The sequence below is a fragment of the Oryzias latipes genome, chromosome 9 (assembly GCF_053564925.1).
Source record: "Oryzias latipes strain Hd-rR chromosome 9, Olatipes_Hd-rR_3.1".
Taxonomy (NCBI): domain Eukaryota; kingdom Metazoa; phylum Chordata; class Actinopteri; order Beloniformes; family Adrianichthyidae; genus Oryzias; species Oryzias latipes.
Window position 1 is genome coordinate 34,511,468 of NC_136245.1, and position 19,692 is coordinate 34,531,159.

At 44.5% G+C, this 19,692-nt stretch overlaps 1 protein-coding gene across 1 annotated transcript; it reads left to right on the forward strand.

Annotated features, from left to right (window-relative positions):
- The first annotated feature begins 7,460 nt into the window (after positions 1–7,460).
- Positions 7,461–15,841, forward strand: dmrt2a (doublesex and mab-3 related transcription factor 2a). The gene is given in 7 exon segments (XM_078953394.1): positions 7,461–7,738; positions 11,705–11,853; positions 12,803–13,049; positions 13,342–13,692; positions 14,383–14,482; positions 14,558–15,595; positions 15,598–15,841. Coding segments are annotated over 5 exon segments (1,572 nt in total). The 5' UTR covers positions 7,461–7,738; positions 11,705–11,853; positions 12,803–12,995; the 3' UTR covers positions 15,627–15,841.
- The last annotated feature ends 3,851 nt before the right edge of the window (positions 15,842–19,692 follow it).

Sequence of the window (19,692 nt, forward strand, 5' to 3'; positions counted from 1 at the left end):
TAACACGTAGTTTTCAGACAATTATTTAACTTTCATTCAAATTAATTCAATTAAGTAGGTGTAACTTTGGTGCTGCTGTTAGATCGGCAGCGCAAAAAATTGTGGGATATCATTCCCTTTGCCTGTCTGGACGGATTTGGGTTTAAGTGTGGGTTTTTGACCAAATGTGTTTTGTTGTTTAGCTGTTTTACTTGTTTTGCCGAGTTATTTGTCCTGTTATGTGTAACCCTTGTGCTATCTTAGATGACCCCCCCCCCCTTCCATTGAGGTGTTCTCCCTACCATGACAAAGGTGGATAAAGGTGGAAAGATTTCATGTAATCCATGGACACCAGTGAAGATCACAAATCATTGAAGAAGAAAGGTTCAGAGCACTGTCTAGTGGGTCTAGATGACCCAACTCCCAATGGTAACGTGCCTAGGATAGACCAAGGGTTAATTCTTTCTGCACCATCAGTGAGAGGGAGGGAGAGGATGATGAGGATATATAGCACCGCTGCTGCAAGAGGGTGAAATGTAAGTCTCAAGAATGATAAATTATGACATCACACTGTGCAAATCCATTTTGTTTCATTCATTTCATTGTTATAAAAATGAGTATATCTGCAGGCTCAAACTTAGAAATATGAGAGTTCATGAAGTACAATAAATTAAGATGGAAGAACATTTAATTGAATTGGAGTAATATGACATTTAGTTAGATAAATATGTAAAATTGAGTTGTAAAAAAAATATTTAGTTGGATAGATGTAAGAAATTAGGTTGAATACATTTTACTCAATCACTTGTTACCAATAGAAGTAATTCATTTAAGTTGGATTAATTTTATATATATTTTAATTTTTTATATATATATTCAATTCAATTTAATTCTATTTTATTTGTTTAACCCAAATTCATAACAACAGTCGTCTCAATGGGCTTCATATCTGTATTTGAAAAAGTGAAACATAAACTCAAAAGGATCATGAATACATAGAGGTCAATAGGAAAATACTAAAATGAACTAAAAAACTGACTAAGCTATACTGGCATCCCTGCCCTTAGACCCCCCTTTCGCGGTGAGGAAAAACTCCTAAAATACTGGATTCCGGAAAAAACGAAGAAACCTCAGGGGTGTCCACATGAAGGAGGGATCCTCCCCCAGGACGGACAGGCCATTTACCAGAACTCTTAGAGAAGAATTAACTTATCTAAATCTACAACTACATATATAAAAGTCCAGCAGACGAGCTTCATCCAGATGGAGTTGGGGGGACAGTCAACGGTGCGAGTCGAGCCGGAGACAGGAACCACAGCCAGGTGTAGGAGCAGGAGCAAAGGCGAGGTAAACGGTCAGGAACTGGAGCACGGATGAGCCAACTGGGGTCTGGAAGCACTCCCACTCCCCAGGAGGGGAAAGAGGGAAAGAGATACAATACATGAATCACTGCACCAAACAGAGGCATGGAGAACTAAATGATGAATAATGATCAAGAATAGAGGAGAGGAAGGGTAGAAGTAGAAGAGAAAAGAGGACAGAACCCCAGAGCACCATAGTTACCCCAGCTTCAACTTCTAGCAGCCTTTTAAAAGAAATAGTTATTATTAAGTTTAATTTAAACACATTAACATTAAGTTAAATAATCTCTGAATACTAACTAGTCTGACAATAAGCCTGTCCACAGAGGAATGTTTTCAGTCTAGCTTTGAATGTAGAAACTGAGTCGGCCTCTCTTATATGAGCTGGGAGTTTATTCCATAAAACAGGGGCTTGGTGGCTGGACGCTCTACCTCCAACCGTACTTTTACTAATTCTAGGAACCACAAGCAGTCCTGCATTTTGCGAGCGAAGTGTTCTGATTGGATGGTAAGGGACTATGAGGTCCTTAATATAGGACGGGGCCATTCCATGTAAGGCCTTATAGGTTAACAGGAGGATCTTGAACTTGATTCTAGAATCAACTGGGATCCAGTGAAGTGAAACTAACACAGGAGTGATGTGATCTCTTCTGCTAGTTCCTGCTAACAATCTAGCTGCTGCGTTCTGAACAAGCTGGAGACTTCTTAAGGAACTCTTAGGACACGCTGCTAACAAGGAGTTACAGTAATCCAGCCTCGACGTAACAAATGCATGGATGAGTTTTTCAGCATCACTCTTAGAAAGTAGATTTCTGATCTTAGCAATATTCCGCAGGTGAAAAAAGGCAGTTCTACACGCCTGAGATATGTGAGCCTTAAATGATAAATCCTGGTAAAGTAAAACCCCAAGGTTTCTAACTGTGGAATTGGGGGCTATACTTACACCATCCAGGGAGACTATCTGAGCAGACAGAGTATCTCTGAGGTTTTTAGGACCAAGTATAATGACCTCAGTTTTTATATATATGTATATATAAAAAAAAAAAACTTGCCCCTTTCACCCTTTCGTGGGTGGTTTCTCACTCAAGCTCGGGTCCTCTACCAGAGGCCTGGGAGCTTGAGGGTTCTGCGCAGTATCTTAGCTGTTCCTAGCACTGCGCTTTTCTGGATTGAGATGTCTGAGGTCTTTCCAGGTATCTGTTGTAGCCATTCCTCCAGCTTGGGGGTTACTGCCCCGAGTGCTCCAATTACCACAGGCACCACTGTCACCTTCATTTTCCATGCTTTCTCCAGTTCTTCTCTGAGTCCCTGGTATTTCTCCAGTTTCTCATGTTCCTTCTTCCTGATGTTCCCGTCGCTTGGCACTGCCACATCCACCACAACGGCTTTCCTCTGTTCTTTATCCACCACTACAATGTCTGGTTGGTTCGCCATTACCATCCTATCAGTCTGGATCTGGAAGTCCCACAGGATTTTTGCCCTCTCATTCTCTACCACCTTCGGGGGTGTTTCCCATTTTGACCTTGGGGTTTCCAGTCCATATTCTGCACACATGTTCCTGTATATTATTCCAGCCACTTGATTGTGGCGCTCCATGTATGCTTTACCTGCCAGCATCTTACACCCTGCAGTTATGTGCTGGATTGTTTCAGGCGCCTCTTTGCACAGCCTACACCTTGGGTCTTGTCTGGTGTGGTAGATCTGAGCCTCTATGGCTCTGGTGCTCAGGGCTTGTTCCTGAGCTGCCAGGATGAGTGCCTCAGTGCTGTCCTGTAGGCCAGCCCTCTCTAGCCATTGGTAGGACTTCTTGATATCAGCCACTTCAGTTATGGTCCGGTGGTACATCCCATGCAGGGGTTTGTCCTCCCATGAGGATCTGTCCTCCAGCACTGTATCCTCTGCTCTCCATTGCCTGAGACATTCACTGAGCACACTGTCAGTTGGGGCCTTGAGCTTGATGTACTCATGCATCTTGGATGTTTCATCCTGGATAGTGGCTTCTACGCTCACTAGTCCTCGGCCTCCTTCCTTGCGGCTAGCATACAGTCTCAGGGTGCTGGATTTGGGATGGAACCCTCCATGCATGGTGAGGAGCTTTCGTGTCTTAACATCCGTGGTCTGTATCTCTTCCTTTGGCCATCTTATTATTCCTGCAGGGTATCTGATAACTGGCAGTGCGTAGCTGTTTATTGCCCGGGTCTTATTCTTGCCATTGAGCTGGCTTCTCAGGACTTGCCTTACCCGTTGGAGGTATTTAGCTGTTGCAGCTTTCCTTGTTGCCTGCTCCAGGTTGCCATTTGCCTGTGGAATTCCGAGGTACTTGTAACTGTCCTCGATGTCTGCTATTGTTCCTTCTGGGAGTGAGACCCCTTCTGTGTGGACCACCTTGCCTGTCTTTGTCACCATCCGGCTGCATTTCTCGAGCCCGAATGACATCCCAATGTCAGTACTGTAGATCCTGGTGGTGTGGATCAGGGAGTCAATGTCACGTTGGCTCTTAGCATATAGCTTGATGTCATCCATGTAGAGGAGGTGACTGATGTTGGCCCCATTTCTGAGTCGGTATCCATAGCCAGTCTTGTTGATTATTTGGCTGAGGGGGTTCAGACCTATGCAGAACAGCAGTGGGGACAGAGCATCACCTTGGTATATCCCACATTTGATGGACACTTGTGCAAGTGGCTTCCCATTGGCTTCAAGGGTGGTTTTCCACAGCTTCATTGAGTTTCCTATGAAGGCTCTTAGAGTCCTGTTTATGTTGTACAGCTCCAAGCATTCAGTGATCCACGTGTGTGGCATTGAGTCATAGGCTTTCTTGTAATCAATCCAGGCTGTGCACAGGTTGGTGTGTCGTGACTTGCAGTCTTGAGCGACTGTTCTGTCAACCAGGAGTTGGTGTTTGGCTCCTCTGGAGTCTCTACCAATGCCTTTCTGTGTGTTACTCATGAATTGATCCATGTGCCTATTTATCTTGGTTGCAATGATGCCTGACATGAGCTTCCATGTTGTGGAGAGACAGGTTATTGGCCGGTAGTTGGATGGGACTGCACCCTTTGAGGGATCCTTCTGGATCAGGATCGTTCGCCCTTCTGTTAGCCATTCGGGATGAGTCCCATCTCTTAGCAGCTGGTTCATTTGTGCTGCCAGGCGCTCGTGGAGTGCTGTGAGCTTCTTTAGCCAGTAGGCATGTATCATGTCAGGGCCCGGTGCTGTCCAGTTCTTCATACCTGAGACTCTTTCTTGGATGTCTGCCACTGTGATGGTTACTGGATTCTGTTCAGGGAGGTTGCTATGTTCTTCTCTCAGAGAGACCAGCCACTGGGCATTGCTGTTATGTGCTGTCTCTTTCTCCCATATACTTTTCCAGTACTGTTCAGTTTCTAGCCTTGGTGGGTCTGTTCGGCTGTTTTGACCCTGCTTCTGAGCGTACACTTTCGCAGGTTGAGTTGCGAACAGCCTGTTTATCCGTCTGGCTTCATTGTCTCTTGTGTACCTCTTTAGGCGGCTGCTCAAGGCTAGGAGCCTTTGTTTGGCAGTTTCCAGTGCTTCAGGTATGGGCATCTGGCTGTATCTCTTAGGTACTTGCTTTCTCATTGTACCTCTTTGAGCCTCTGTCAGCTTACTCACATCCTTCCGAGTTGCCTTGATTTTGGCCTCTAACCGTTGCTTCCATGGTGGGTATTGTTTTCTCCCATGGTTACTCTTATAGCCAAGCATCTCAAGGATGTAAACCAGTTCATTGGTTTCTGTGATGGTTGTGGTAGGAATTGCCCTCAATGCTTCATTCACAGTTTCCAGTAGACTTTCAGGCGGTACATCACTTAACCGTTGTAGCTGGTGTCGAGGTTGCCAAGTGTTCATTCTAGACATGATCTTGTCTTTCAGGTCAGTTGCTGCCTCGCTCAGCGTAACTGTGGTTGTTGGGGCTGTGTACCCAATCTCAGGGTGGGAGTGTAGTATAGCCTGCTCTCTGACCTGTTGTTCTGGCTCTCCCGGGGTATTGCCATTGTATTGTATCGCTTCAATCTCTAGTTGTGATAGGAGTTGCCGCTTGTGGATGTTCGAGCATTGGGCTACCAGTTGTTTGGCAGTTAGCCTTGATTGTGAGTTTCGAAGCATCCATTCATTCCACATTCTCTGCATGTAACCACGCTGGTTGGGATTACTTGAGTAGTAGCATTCTAACAGAACCTTGTTTTCGCACCTAGTCCATTTCCATCTTGTTCCAGTAGCCCACTTTCCATCAGAGTGCTCTGGTCCCCCAGCACCTGACGCAGACCTTGTTTGGCCGGGCGACGTCTGAGCCGGCATGACATGTATATATATATATATATATATCTCAGACATCTCAATCCAGAAAAGCGCAGTGCTAGGAACAGCTAAGATACTGCGCAGAACCCTCAAGTTCCCAGGCCTCTGGTAGAGGACCCGAGCTTGAGTGAGAAACCACCCACGAAAGGGTGAAAGGGGCAAGTTTTTTTTTTAATATATATATTTATATATGTTGTTGTTTCCCTTTCGGCTTTTCCCATCAGGGGTCGCCACAGCGAACGAGTCTCATGGTAAACTTGGCAATGTTTTACGCCGGATGCCTTTCCTGACGCCACCCTCTCACGTGTTAATTTTTTCATGGTCGTATTATCTTCATAGCCGTCATTAAAATCTCAGACTCCGTCTCACTGAAGTATAGCACTCTCTTTTGTTCTCCACGTGTTTCCATGGTGACTCCAGAAATCAGCGATCCATTGAGAATGTCTTTATGTACCTGCTGTGCACGTGCATTAACCCAGGGTTACCAAGTGGAGCGTAATTACGTTAACTCATATCCGGTCTATTGAAACCGACATACCCAGAGTAAGCAAGTTCAGGAGGATTTCAGCCAGAGTTCAGGCTTAAAGTCAGGGGAGTTTAAACGGGCCTTCTGGAATACCCCTCAGCTCGGTTAGACATGTAAACGGTGGATGTTTACAGACAAACATGGAGAACAACAACAGTCAGGAGGCGCACGCGCACGGATACCAGTCTGTTATGGCAGAGAGTGGAGGAAATATCAAGGTAAATATCTATAAATACATATTATAGCATATACGCTTCTGAATCTGTCATAGTTGTGATTTTCATTAGAGGTTGATACAACTTTAATTAAATAATCAAATGGAGTACAGAGAAAGCTGCTTCCGGTATGTCCATTGACTGTAAATGACAACTGGACAGAGTGACTCCTCCCCCTGCCGTTCTAAACAGGAAGTGGCTCCAAGAAGCCAAAATCCTATCGACTTCTACAGAGAAACAAACAGCTGTTTCTCAGTCATTCTATTGCTCTGATACTTTTTTTAAAATCATATTCTTGATAATCCTCATTTTTTCATGACAGTTTTTCTGTAGTTCAAGTTATAAACTGACCAATCAGATGCCTGATGGATTCTGTAAATAATAATGTTCATCAACTCTGTTACATTTTATATTTCAGTTCTCAGGAATCAGACGCAGCTATACTTCTGGGGGAGGAGCATGTGTGGCGTTTTCCCAGGATGCTGTTGGAGCCGTCAGAATGTGGAACATCACCTCCATCCAGTGAGATTTCCCCAGGAAGAATACATCTTTAAGAGCATCCCTGTCTTCTGAACTATTTCCTCCACCTCAAGAAGAACCAAGATGATTGTAATTTGGTAAACCATTTCTGGGGAGACTTGCACAGACGGCTCTCAACCACAAATACATTTCTGACATTTCTGTACTCTAATATTCAGTTCGGTTGTATTAACATAGAAAAGAAGATTCAGTTTTGGTTCAACAACTTAGTTATTTTTTGTAAATGTTTTATTCACATATGTCAATTTTTGAAAGTGAGTCCCAGTTTTTATGTTTATAAAAACGAGTTTAATCTTTTTTTGTAAATCTCTTAAAATGATTAAAAATAAGAATGCTGTGAAACTTTTAAATTGAACTGGACTAATATAATTTCCACATACCCTTAAATGATATGATTAGATGTTATATTTTTAGAGTTAGGGATATTCTTATGTATTTATTTATGCAGATTGTTGATAATTTAAAAAAAGATCAACAATCTATATAAATAAATGCATATATATATCCCCAACTCTAAGCATTAGGGGGGAAAAATATAATGACATTTTTTGTAATATTGTCTTCATTTGTCACTTGGACAAAGATGTCTGCAGGAAAGGCAGACAGCCACGCCGCCAGGGGGCGCTCGCGAGCTGAGACGTGCTGGTGGCTGCGCTGCTCGGCGCCAAACGGTTAGCTTCAGGTTAGCTTAAATGCTACAATTGATTGAGAAACGCGTCGCAGCAGAACAATGTAAAGAAAAGTAGTTGTTTTTCTAAAGTACAGGGATTTTCGTGGAGGAGGAGGAGCTTTATTAACAAATACAGGTAAGCTTTAACATTGATTTAGCAGAGTTTTATAAAAAACAAGTCACAATGTGATGAATGAAGTCACAAAATCAGAAATGAAAACCAGTTCAACAACTAATTATTCTGATAATTAATGAGTAAAACAGAAATCACATAAAGCAGAAACGGTTTCAGTCATTTTTACTGGATATGAAAGTTCACATAAATTAAGTCTCTGAGCAGACGCTGAACCACAGCCGTTAATAAATGAGGAAGTTTATGAGCTCAGTGACAGTGCAGGTTATAGTGTATCATGGAGAAAAGAAAGGTTGACAACCTGATCCTGGTTTCTGTATGAACCCACTCTTTTCTCTGACTTTCATGAATTTATTTCGTATTTTAAAATCCTGATCTTGAGACAGACTCCACTGAAAATGATGTTTTTGGTTTTTTTTAACATGTTCTGACGATGGAGACATTTATTAGGAAAATTACTCAAAGAATTGTATTTTTGAGTATTTTTCTTAAAATTTATACTGTTGTAAAAAATATATTGAAAAAAAAATGCAATTTTTTGATGTATAAATTCCTCTGGGCGGGGCTGCAGTCTCCAAGCTCCGCCCCTTTCTGATCATCCACCTGCCGACAAACAGATCCACGATTTTTTAAACAGAGAGCTTCTAGTTATGGGTGATGGGAATGGAGGGGCGGGGTTGCTCTGCGCCAACAGTCCCGCCCACAACTCAGAAGTGAATTTCGGAGGTACTCCTGCCGCTCTGCAGAAGCGTTGTCCTAGAAAACAACACGGGTTTTCAGAGTTTGACTAAAAACTGCAAAAGAGCATCGGGAACGCTTTAAAACCAGATCAGAAGATGATCAGAGTGGAACTTGGAAAAGTGTTCTGTCAAATGTTCTCATTTTTTTAAGGTCAGACGTTTATTTTAGTTCAACTCAGACTACAGTGACGGGAGCAGCGGACTCCTGCTCTTCTGTGGTGGGCGTGGATCTTTTAGAGTGGATCATTTTAATAAATGGCTATAACACGGTTTACTTTTCACGGTTTCGCTACTTCATGGATTTGCATCGTGCATTGTGTTCTGCATTCTGATTGGCTAAAAAGTCACTGCTTTTTCTCTACCTGTGTGTCAGTAACGTTGCAGTTTAATATGTACACGTACGTAAATCAGCTTTCCAAATTTACATTACGTTCGTGCAAATTCTCTTGCAATTTCGAGTTTCTCTAAAACCCATAGAAAAAGAGCAACAACTGCCTATCACTATGTTCTTCTCCTGAACAAACACAGCTGCACCCGGGCTTCAAAAGAAGAAAACACTGCAGAGCGGAGTCAGGATGCAGCGGCTCAGTCTGTAGAGCAGTGAAATACACCTGAGTCACTATTTGTCCCACTGTACTGTGTATTTTTTTTAATAATCATTTTAAATTTTCTCCCGTTTAATCCAATTACTCGGGTCGCGGTGGGCGGGGCTAATCTCCGCAATTTGAAGCCTTCTGTTCACATTGATGATTAAAATTATTCTTTGTCAGTACAGTACAGAAGTTATTTGTTGAAAAAAAAAACGTTTCTAAAGTACTTTTATTTGTGAAACAAATGCTTGAGACTGTAAAATGGTTTGTTCTTTCTTTTCAATGTAGAATAGAGGATTTAATTGTATAATAATTGTAAAAAAAATAAAGGTTTCTACTTCACGGATTTTGACTATCACGGGTTCTTTTTGGAACGTAACCCCTGCGAAAAACAAGGGTTTACTGTATATTTTATTTATAGGGAGCCGTGGCAGCCGAAAACAGCGGCCATCGTTTACAGAAGGGTTTTTGGCCATGTGGTTGGAGGTCTGCTGTTGCTTATTTGGGGTTTGGTTCAGAGTTTGAGCTACAAATGTCTGAAAGATGGGTTTAGAAGGACATCAGGGTCTTCCTGTTCCACAGAAAGATGCTGCTGGATGGACAGTTTTTCATCCAGTTCAGAAATCTCCTCACGTGATTTCTCTGGGACGACCATCAGAAGAGCGCCCCCTGCTGGCCATGTAGGAGATAAAGAGAGGGAACACTGTGAAACTGGAGATGCTGTGAAGGAGGGGTCAAACCTGAGAACCAACAAACATTAGAGTAATTTCTGTTTGATGATAAAATCCCGATATAGAAATGAAGTTTTTCAGGTTTTTCTCAAATTTTAAAGATGTCTAGAAAGTGGAGAAAAAAAAAAACAAAACAACAATGTCTGTCAGATCTGCTCATCTTCTGCCATCTAGTGGACAACAGTGGAACGTCAGCAACAGAAAGTGACTGCATGTCAAGAGGCTCTGATTTTCAAATGACAGCACAAAAAGTGTTTTATTTTAAAAAATAATAGAAAGTAATTCCTGAAATTATTGGTTAAGGTCAGTCCGATTCTAAAAAGCTTTTTCTCTGTGGGACGTCATCGACCGGTTCCTCCCTTCCTGCATTGTGGGTCCAAGTCCCTGTTGCTGAAGAGCCCCTCAGAACCCCCACAGTGTGCTGCTCGGGGGTAGTTCTGCAGAATCTGAATGTGGATGCTCTCCCTGAGCTGCAGGACACACCGCCCCCCCTGCGTGTTGCACGTTGGAGTGGCGAGGCCGGGGTGTCAGACAGAGACAAATGTGCGCCCGCCTGCTTTTGCATTCAGCCGCATGTGTCGCGGCTCCATCAGAGGCTGATTGACATAGCAGGATCCCCGGTGATCCCGCTGCCGGCCCTGCGGCGCTCCTGTTACTCTTTACGGCCCGCACGGCGGGGCGCTTCCAGCCACATGCTGTTGTTTCAATCAGGCCCCGAAGGCCGAGTGGACGGCGTGCCAGAGCGGCCTGCAGCCAGGTGTGAGCGCAGAAACAAAGGCTGCAGCGGGTCTGTGTCCACTTTGTTCCACATGACAGCGGCCAAAGAAGACCTTCCTTCACACGGAGACACCGCTGTGCTCCGGAGGCTTCAGGTTTCAGGCAAAAACACTCTTTTCATAATGAAGGTTTACGTCTTCAAACAAACGTTGGACCGATGTCGTTCAAATCTCTCTTTGTTCCCAGCAAACAGTTTTTGCTCTAAAAAACCGAAGCTATTCCAGCGCATTGAATGGCCAAAAACCACCTGGAAGGAACACCTTCAATCGATTCCAAATCTACTCTGAACAGAGATTCCAGGACCCCTGTGGAAGCCATGGACCCTGCTCAAGGTCCTTTGGAAACACGTCCCTGGAGTCTGGAATCCATTTAAGATCCAGAATCCTGTCTCTGAATCCAGGAATTCTCTCAGAAAACCTGGTTTTATGATGGGATCATTTGGAACGTGGTTTTCCTGTGTCTAGTTTGAATTAATGGTGGTCCAACATTCCTAAAAACATTCCTGGATTCCTCTCTAAGGACGGCCTTCAAACTCATCGGATATGTTTTTGTTGGAATGACCAGAAAAATGAGATCTTTGTAGATTTCTGATCATCTGTAGAATTCCCAACGTGACTTTTCAAACCTCGGCTCGCAACAATCCTGAAACTCCTCGTTGGACCCCCGACCACAGAGCAGCACGGATGAGCTTTGGGACCCCCGGACCCGACTGGAACTTCTTCCATTAACTCTTTGAAAGATGGACCCATATAACGGATGTTTGGAATACCTCGAAGAGAGCTTCTGGACACCGACAGGGCATTTCACCTGGATCCTCTCATCCAGCCCGCTCTCACTTCAAAGCATTCCTGGGGTGCGAGTCTGGGGGAGGCAGCTCGTAACCTTGGCGATAAATTAGGAAGAAGCGGTGAATAAAGCTGCACCTGCAGGTCTTTACCACCGAGTCCGGGTCCTCATCTGGAGGACGAGGTCAAAGCTGGAGGTCCTGAAAAAGTCACTTTCAGAAAAAACGACACATCTTCATGAAGATTTCTGCAAAAAAAAAAACAAAAAAAAATCCTTCTGGATCTTTTCTGCTGGATTTTCAGTATTTACACCCCAAATGTTATTTTTTGTCATGCCATCATACAGACGTGAGAAGACGGTTTGAATCCCAGAAGCAGCCGGCTGGTCGCAGACCCCCCTGCAGCCTCCCAGCAGGACGTCGTCCGACTGACGGACTGTCCAATGTGCAGCAAACACGAGCGGCTCCATCACTGCAAGAACTCCAAAGACGACAGGTAAAGGTTAAAAACACAGACTGCTGTTGTCCTCAGTGAAAATGTGAATTTAGTTTCTGTTTTTGGCTTCATCTGGTCGCTCTTCTGTGTATTCTGACACATTGGATTCCATAAAAACGTGTGATTGTTGTGAAAACACTGAGATCTGCACCTGCAGCACCTTTGTCACCTGTTTACCTGAACGCCGTGTTTCATGTAATCAGAGACGTTCTCGTTAAACATGTTCTCTTTGTCAGGACCCCAGAAAGGAGCTTTACCCTAAAACCAAATCAATTCATGTCACATTAAAACAAAGAGAAAACACATTTCCTGTAAAAAAAAACAAAAAAGTACATAAATATGAAAAGAAACATTTAATAGAAATATAAATACTGAAAGAAATTCAAATGAATTTAGTTTAAACTAAACTTTTGAATAAAAACAGCTGCTGGATTTGAATAAACGGAGATTTTCAGCTTCTCCATGTTTAGGAACCGATAGAAACTGGATCCAGATGAGCAGACGGGTCCGGCTGTTCGTACCGGGTCAGGAGGTCAAAGGTGGATGTGGGGCTGAACCATTCAAAGCTTTGTCTTCAAATCTTCTTTGAAAAGTGTAGCTGCTCATCTTCATCACATGACGAATGAGAACGTCTCCGTTTAGTTTCTAAATTTTATTAAACTGATGTAAAGAAAATCTGATCAGGAACGAAAACCTTTTATTGAAATAACAACATGTCTGTTTGTCCTGAAAACATCCAAACATTTCAATAATAGTAGATTTTAGAGAAATACTTTTCTCCAAATAAAATCCTAAACATAAAAATAAGTTTGCTTAGAGATAAAATAAGCTTTATTTATAATCATTATTTTTGAGTGACACAAAACTGTGATTAAATTCTTAAAAATATTGGTTTTCTTTGCGTTTTTATTTAAAACACGATGAGTAATCCCATTACTCCTCCGGGAAGTTACCCGGCTGACTCCGCCCGCTGAATAATTCCTCGCGATCTCATTGGCTGTCGGGCTTCCGGAAGCAGCCAATCAGAGAGCGGCAGCGCCGGTTCATAGAGCCCCGCGCGGAGGCTGGCCCCCAAAGTCCGGATGGGATCAGCTGAGGTCCTGAGGGCCGATTAAACCTCGCGCGGAACCGTGCGCGCGCGGATGTCCTTCACCCCAACCGACAGACCCGCTCCCCGCTCTGCTGCACCTCTACAGGTAAATATCACAACCTAGACTGGATAGACACCTGATGTATGCCTTTATATGAATGTGTACACTCTAGTTTATTCATTTCTGTGTCTTTTCTAGGTTCTAGTTAGGACTGTTTACGTGATAAAGTGTTAGTTTTTAGGATCGCTCTAACGGATTTAAAATAATTCAAGATCCTTTTTAGTGAAATTAATATGTAATAGTAATAATATTTAGTGCAGCAGAAAGCTGACATTTCAATAAACGTAAGTTTCAGCTGCTGTTCTTCACGCCGTTAACCCGCCGCTGCTTCCTGCAGGCAGAAGCGGCGCCTGAAGCCGTCATGCCCGAAAACGGCGGCAGCGAGCTGGAGATCGACGTGGAGAGTCTGGAGACGGAGAGCGACGAGCCGGCGGAGCCCTGCGGCCGGCCCGAGGGCCCCGGGGGGCCCGCGGACGACGGCAAGCCCGGCCCCGGCGGCGACCAGCGGAAGCTGAGCCGCACGCCCAAGTGCGCCCGCTGCCGCAACCACGGCGTGGTGTCCTGCCTGAAGGGCCACAAGCGCTTCTGCCGCTGGCGGGACTGCCAGTGCGCCAACTGCCTGCTGGTGGTGGAGCGGCAGCGGGTGATGGCGGCGCAGGTGGCGCTGAGGAGGCAGCAGGCCACGGAGGTAGAGGCCCGGAGGACACGCGCACACTTCATCCAGTCAGGGTCAGGATGACCCTTAAAAGAGGCGGTCAGAGCGAAACCTAATGGCGTCATTTATTGGCCCCTTAGAGCGGCTTTGGTCAAATTTAATCTTTAAAAGAAAGCAGGTTTTTTTTCATGAAACATATTTCTTTAGACTAGATGATCTCATAGAAAATGTATTTTTTGTTAAAACACATTTGAAATGTAATTTACTAAATCACTAATTTACTAAAAGAAATGGCAGAAGTTTCCTCGTATGTTAAGATTATTTAAAAAATCTTTTTCCAAATAACAGACTACTTAAATTAAGTATTTAAAAGTAGAATTAGTAAAATGATTAATAATAAATGTAAATTTAAACAAATATAAAGAAGTAATTGAGTGTTATATTTATTTATAAAGGCTGTAAAATGTTTTAAGTTTTTCACAAGTTTTTGTCAAAATGACATTTTATTATTATTAGTGGTCAAACCGCATTAAAAAGTGAGGGGAATGTTCTCTTAATGTTTCCGTTATGGCTTTAAACCGTCCAGCTGTAACACCGTAAACCTTTAGAGGACCAACTTTAAAACTCTGACTCGCTTTGTTCCAAACAGACTGAAACAAATGTGTTTATCGTCCCGGCATGGAGTGTTTTCCTGAACGTTCTCCTCTTTTATCTCTGTGTCAGGATAAGAAGGGGATTTCTGGGAAAGAGATTCCAGCGGAGAGGAGGATCTATCAGCGGCACGTTCGCCCGTCCTCCATGCTGGCCAAAAGCATCCTGGAAGGTAAAGGGTGGAGCTGAAGGCTAAATGTGCTCCTTTGCTCTGTACCTTTGGTTCAAACGCTCGTTTTTGTGGCAGGATATCGTCCCGACCCGTTTTTGGCCGCCAGCCCGTCCCTGCCCCCTCCCCTGAGCGACCGCATGAGGAAGCGGCGGGCCTTCGCCGATAAGGAGCTGGAGAACATTATGCTGGAGCGCGAGTACAAAGAGCGGGAGCTGCTGGAGAACAACGCGGCGCCGCCGGGCCCGCTGCTGTTTCCCAGCGGCATGGTCCACCACGCCGCTGAGTACAACTCCTACAAGTCGGCGTACTCCCCGGCAGCTCCGGTGGAGCCGCAGCCCAAAGAGCTGTGCGGTTTCCTGGGTCCAAACTGCCTGGATTTCTCCATGCAGTACCCTGCCGGCTCAGCCAACGTGGAGCTCATCTCCTCCAACGTCAACGTCACCACGTACCGCCACTACCCGCTGCAGCCGCCACGCGGCAGCTTCATGATGTGGCCCCGCGGGGCGGCCAACCTGGGCGACGCTCTGCTGTACCAGCAGTGTCTGTTCAACGCCACGGCGGTGCAGAACATGAAGCCCGGCGCCGTGTGGGAACCTAAACAGATGCCGGCTGAGAGCCAGGCGCCGGAGCAGGAGCTTACCGCCAAGCTGGAAGGGTCCAGAGTCGCTGCCCTACAGGACTCAGTCGATCCTCAGCAGGCTGACCCCAAACCGCCCGGTGTACCCCCGGTGGGGCAAAAGGAGTCGGCGTTCTCTCCTCTGAAGAGGAGCGTCGGACAGTCATTCCTCAGCAGCCTCCATTCCCAGAACGCCGGCGCCGTCCGAAACAAGGCCAGCAAAGACGGGCCGAGGCTTTCTGTCAAACTCAACTCCTTTCACTCCCTCATCCAGAACTCGCTGAGCGAGAAGAGCGACGGGGGGGCCGGGCCGGGGCGCCGAACACCCTTCTGCAAGGAGCTGCTGGAGGAGGCGGCCCGCAAGTTCAGGGAGGGCGCCGGCAAGGACGCCAAATCCTCCGAGCGCTACGGCAAAGACTTCCTCAGCAAGCCTGTTGGGATCAAGGCGGCGCCCGGCGAGGGGCTCTCGTTTTCCGTAGAAGCCATTCTAAAGCGGCCCCCCCCTCTATGAGCCGAACTTTCTACTGACCCCCCCCCCCTTCTTGCACTAAAGCGTCAGGTTCTCATCCGGTTCTGGCTCATAAAAACACAGGCACTGGGTCAGAACAAATCCGTCCGAAAATGTCTCCTCGTGTAAAATGAATGTACAGTGGCTCATGTTTCCGTGTGCATGTTTATTAATGTTATTGTTTAGAGTATTTAAACATTATTCCAACCTGTCAATAAACTTTAAAAGAACAGAACTTTAGAAGCACATCTCACTTTTGATTGACGGCTGCAACATCAACACCTTTGATTTTACGGCTTAAGAAAAATCCGCTTTTTAATACGGAAATATTTCCCGCCTAAATATGTTGAAGGTTTTGTTTTTTTGGTTGTGATTTAAAAAATGAGAAGCACCTCCTCGTCTAAAGCACAGAATAACACATTTCTAGAGAAGCTTCCGTTTCTTTAACCCTTGTTCTATCCTAGGCACTTTAACATTGGGAGTTGGGTCATCTAGACCCACTAGACAGTGCTCTGAACCTTTTTTCTTCAATGATTTGTGATTTTCACTGGTGTCCATGGATTACATGAAATCTTTCCACCTTCATCCACCTTTGTCATGGTAGGGAGAACACCTCAATAGAAGGGGGGGTCATCTAAGATAGCACAAGGGTTATATGGAGGATTATCGTACCGTCGTATCACAGTGGTAAAGGAATTTCCCAGAGTGTGGTCAGTCCTAAAGCTGTGGCGTGGAGGGTATGCTGGGATCACAGCAACATATGGATGGTTTTCAGAGTCATAAATAAAAACAGGATGAAAAGCTGGACGCCTGAAATGCCGCATCCGTCCATAAATCATCTCATTTGCAGAGCTCTCCGCTCATCTCATTTGACATGTCATACTTGGGCAATCTGCTGTTGAATGACGGCTCCAAACTCGGGTTTTTCGTCTCCGATCAGCAGAGGAACGAGGGAGACGGGAGGTCAGAAGAACCGTCCGATCTCTGGTTCCTGCTGCAGACGTTCAGGTTTCATCTCACAGCTCTGCAGCCAAATGTCTTCCCTCTGTAAATGGGATCCTTTCTCCTCGTGTTTTTAGTTTTTTTTCAGTGGATTTGGCCTCCCGATAACATTTAATGTCATCAGAAAGGCATGATACCACTGAATGCTGCCTGTTAGAGGCACGAGCAGCTCATGCTTCCCTCTGGAGACGCATGGTGACAGGAGGATGGAGGGATCTGACAGCTTCTCAGCTTTACGTTTGCATAGTTTCAGCTGATTATTAGTGATTACTCTTAGTAGTTTATTTAGTTTAGTAGTCTTACATTTCTGCCACTGTTGCTCTGTTTTAGTCTTTTTTTATGATAACAGAACGTTAACAGAATCACGTCCAGCTGCTGCTTTAGTGTGATGTCACACGTTTATTCCAGCTTCAACCCAATTTTTTTTTTATTTATTGATTTATTTCAAGCATTGTAGTCAAAGCAATAAAAAATTTACACATATTTATCAAACTCATTACAGAAATTATGAAATGCATAGATTAAAAAGACAGAAAAAACAAAACAAAAACATCACTTAAATCACTTTGCTTAATTAAATACAGCCATCATTAACTAAAGTAAAGTAGAGTTTGATTTATTGCTTGAAAAGGAGCGGGAAGAAGTGAGATCATATAATCCCCCCCCCTACTGAGTTCATTCATTTGATAGTTTTACAGTGTTTGTAATCCGGTTCTGATCCGATAAGATTCTCTTCAAGTAACAAAATCCGGTGGCTATTAATGATTGATGATCTTCAGAAAACATTCATTCATGATTTCAGTAAACGGTATCCATTATGTAATAATCATTGATTATCATTAGAACACATGATCACAATAAACCAGTAATTATTGCTACACATTGCAGATCAAGTAAAGAGAATCAATAGTTATTGATTGTAATTCAAACCTTTCAGTAATCATTAATGCACATTACACATTAATACTCATTGGTTGTAATTAAAAGAGCTTTGATTATTTCACCACAATCAAGTTCACACATGGATTTGAATTATTCAATTAATTATTCAATTAAGTCAATTCAGTCTCTTTTTTTCTTTCTTACACAATACGCCGCCATGTTGGAGGCGTTGTCAGGGAGCAGTGATTGATCCAAGTCGGTCTGAGTCAATGTTTCTATGACCACCACTCTGGCCAATCAGGAGTAAGCTTATTGGCAGGCCACACCCCTACCACTTGAAATCAGAATACTATAAATCTGTCAATCAAACATTTTGAACCCTGGATGTGGAGGCCAGCAGGCTCCACCTACTTTTATTGAGGCATCTGATTGGTCAGTTTATGACTTGAATAACATGAACTACAGAAAGGTATCAGATCCAGAACGGTTCTTCTGACCAATAGAATGACTGTTTATTTCTCTATAGACTTCTATGGGATTTTGGATTCTTGGGGCCACTTCCTGTTTGGAACGCCAGGGGGAGGGGCTACTCAATCTAGTTCTCATATACTGTCAAAGATCCAAACCAGCCCCCTCAGTGTTAATTTTCTTATAATTATTGAGTGGAGTCTCTGTATTTCAGTTCTATTTTTATTCTATCTGTATTTCCATTCTGTTCCTCGATCTTCTGCGCTGCTGCGTTTCATTTCCAGTTGCACTTATGCTAGCTTAATAAACTAAATATTTTATTTGCACCAGATTCAGACTCGTCCAAGCACATCATCTCCATCATCACTGGGGGACAAACAATTCCACTTGTTAGAGCGCAACCACCCTGGCCTTACCTGATCCAGTTGTTATCCTGGTCTGGTCCTGGTCTTGGTTTTGGTCTGGTCCTGGTCTTGGTTTTCTCCTGTGGTCCTCTTGGTTTGGTAGATGTGTAAACTCACCACGAGAACTCTGGTCCCCTTCAGAATGAGGGTCCCTGTTCTCTTGCAGACGAACTCTGGTGCAGTTCACTTCAGTGTGAATGCAAAGTGGCTTTCTACAGCTGCCTTCTTGTTATTCTTTTTGCTGTTCTGAACTTTTTTAAACAATGACATCCCTAAATGAACCTGTTAGACTTGTCCGACTCTTGCATGTGGTTCGGTCCGTTTCATTGCTTCTCCTGAGAGCTCCTGTTTTTTTTACGTTATACTAAGAAGGTTGGGAGTTACCGCTGAAACAGACTTTACTGGGACTACGTTATCAGCCTGTTTAAAAAAAATGTTGCAAACAAGGTTGGGAGTTGCAGGTATTGTGAATAACTTAACGGGGCTAACACTTCTAATGTGGCTAACACTGCTAAAATCGCTAAAACTGCTAACGTGGTGAATGCTGCTAACGTGCTAATACTGCTAACATGGCTAACATGACTAACACTGCTAATGTGGCTAACGCTGGTAACGTGGCTAACACTGCTAACGTGGCTAACGCTGGTAACGTGGCTAACACTGCTAACGTGGCTAACGCTGGTAACGTGGCTAACACTGCTAACGTGGCTAACACTGCTAACGTGGCTAACGCTGCTAACGTGGCTAACACTGCTAACGTGGCTAACGCTGCTAACGTGGCTAGCGTGTAGCAAACAAGTTTTTGTGACTGCAGTTAATAAGTCCGATGAAATTTTCTCTGACTAAAACGCACCTTTTAGTCCGGTGTGCCTTCTATTTGTCATAAGAAATAGACCGTTTGTCACGGTGCGTCTCATAATCCGGTGCGCCCTGTAGTGCGAGTAATATGGTAGCCTAAAGAATGTGAAGACTGGATCTAAAGGCCCGGCGTTAAAGGGTTAAAGGCTGGGATTGGAGGTGGTTGAAAGCCATCAGAGGCGGCGCCGTGGATGTGTGCGTGCGCTCCTGCTCTCTCTGCTGAGCAGCAGTGTTTGTCCGCTCCAACCGCCACTGATAAGCATCAGCTGAAGTCCTCCTTTCCCAAAGCGGGAAACCCAACATGACCGCAGAGGGAACTTCATTGTTGACTCACCCCCCAGCCCCGTCTTATCAACAGTTGCTGTCTGAACAGTAGCATTCTGCTGGGGGTGCACAGGTGTCGTTTGCCACTCAGAGACTTTCCTTCACGCTGCGGCGATGGGAAAAGAAAACACAGCCAGAAGGCTGGGAA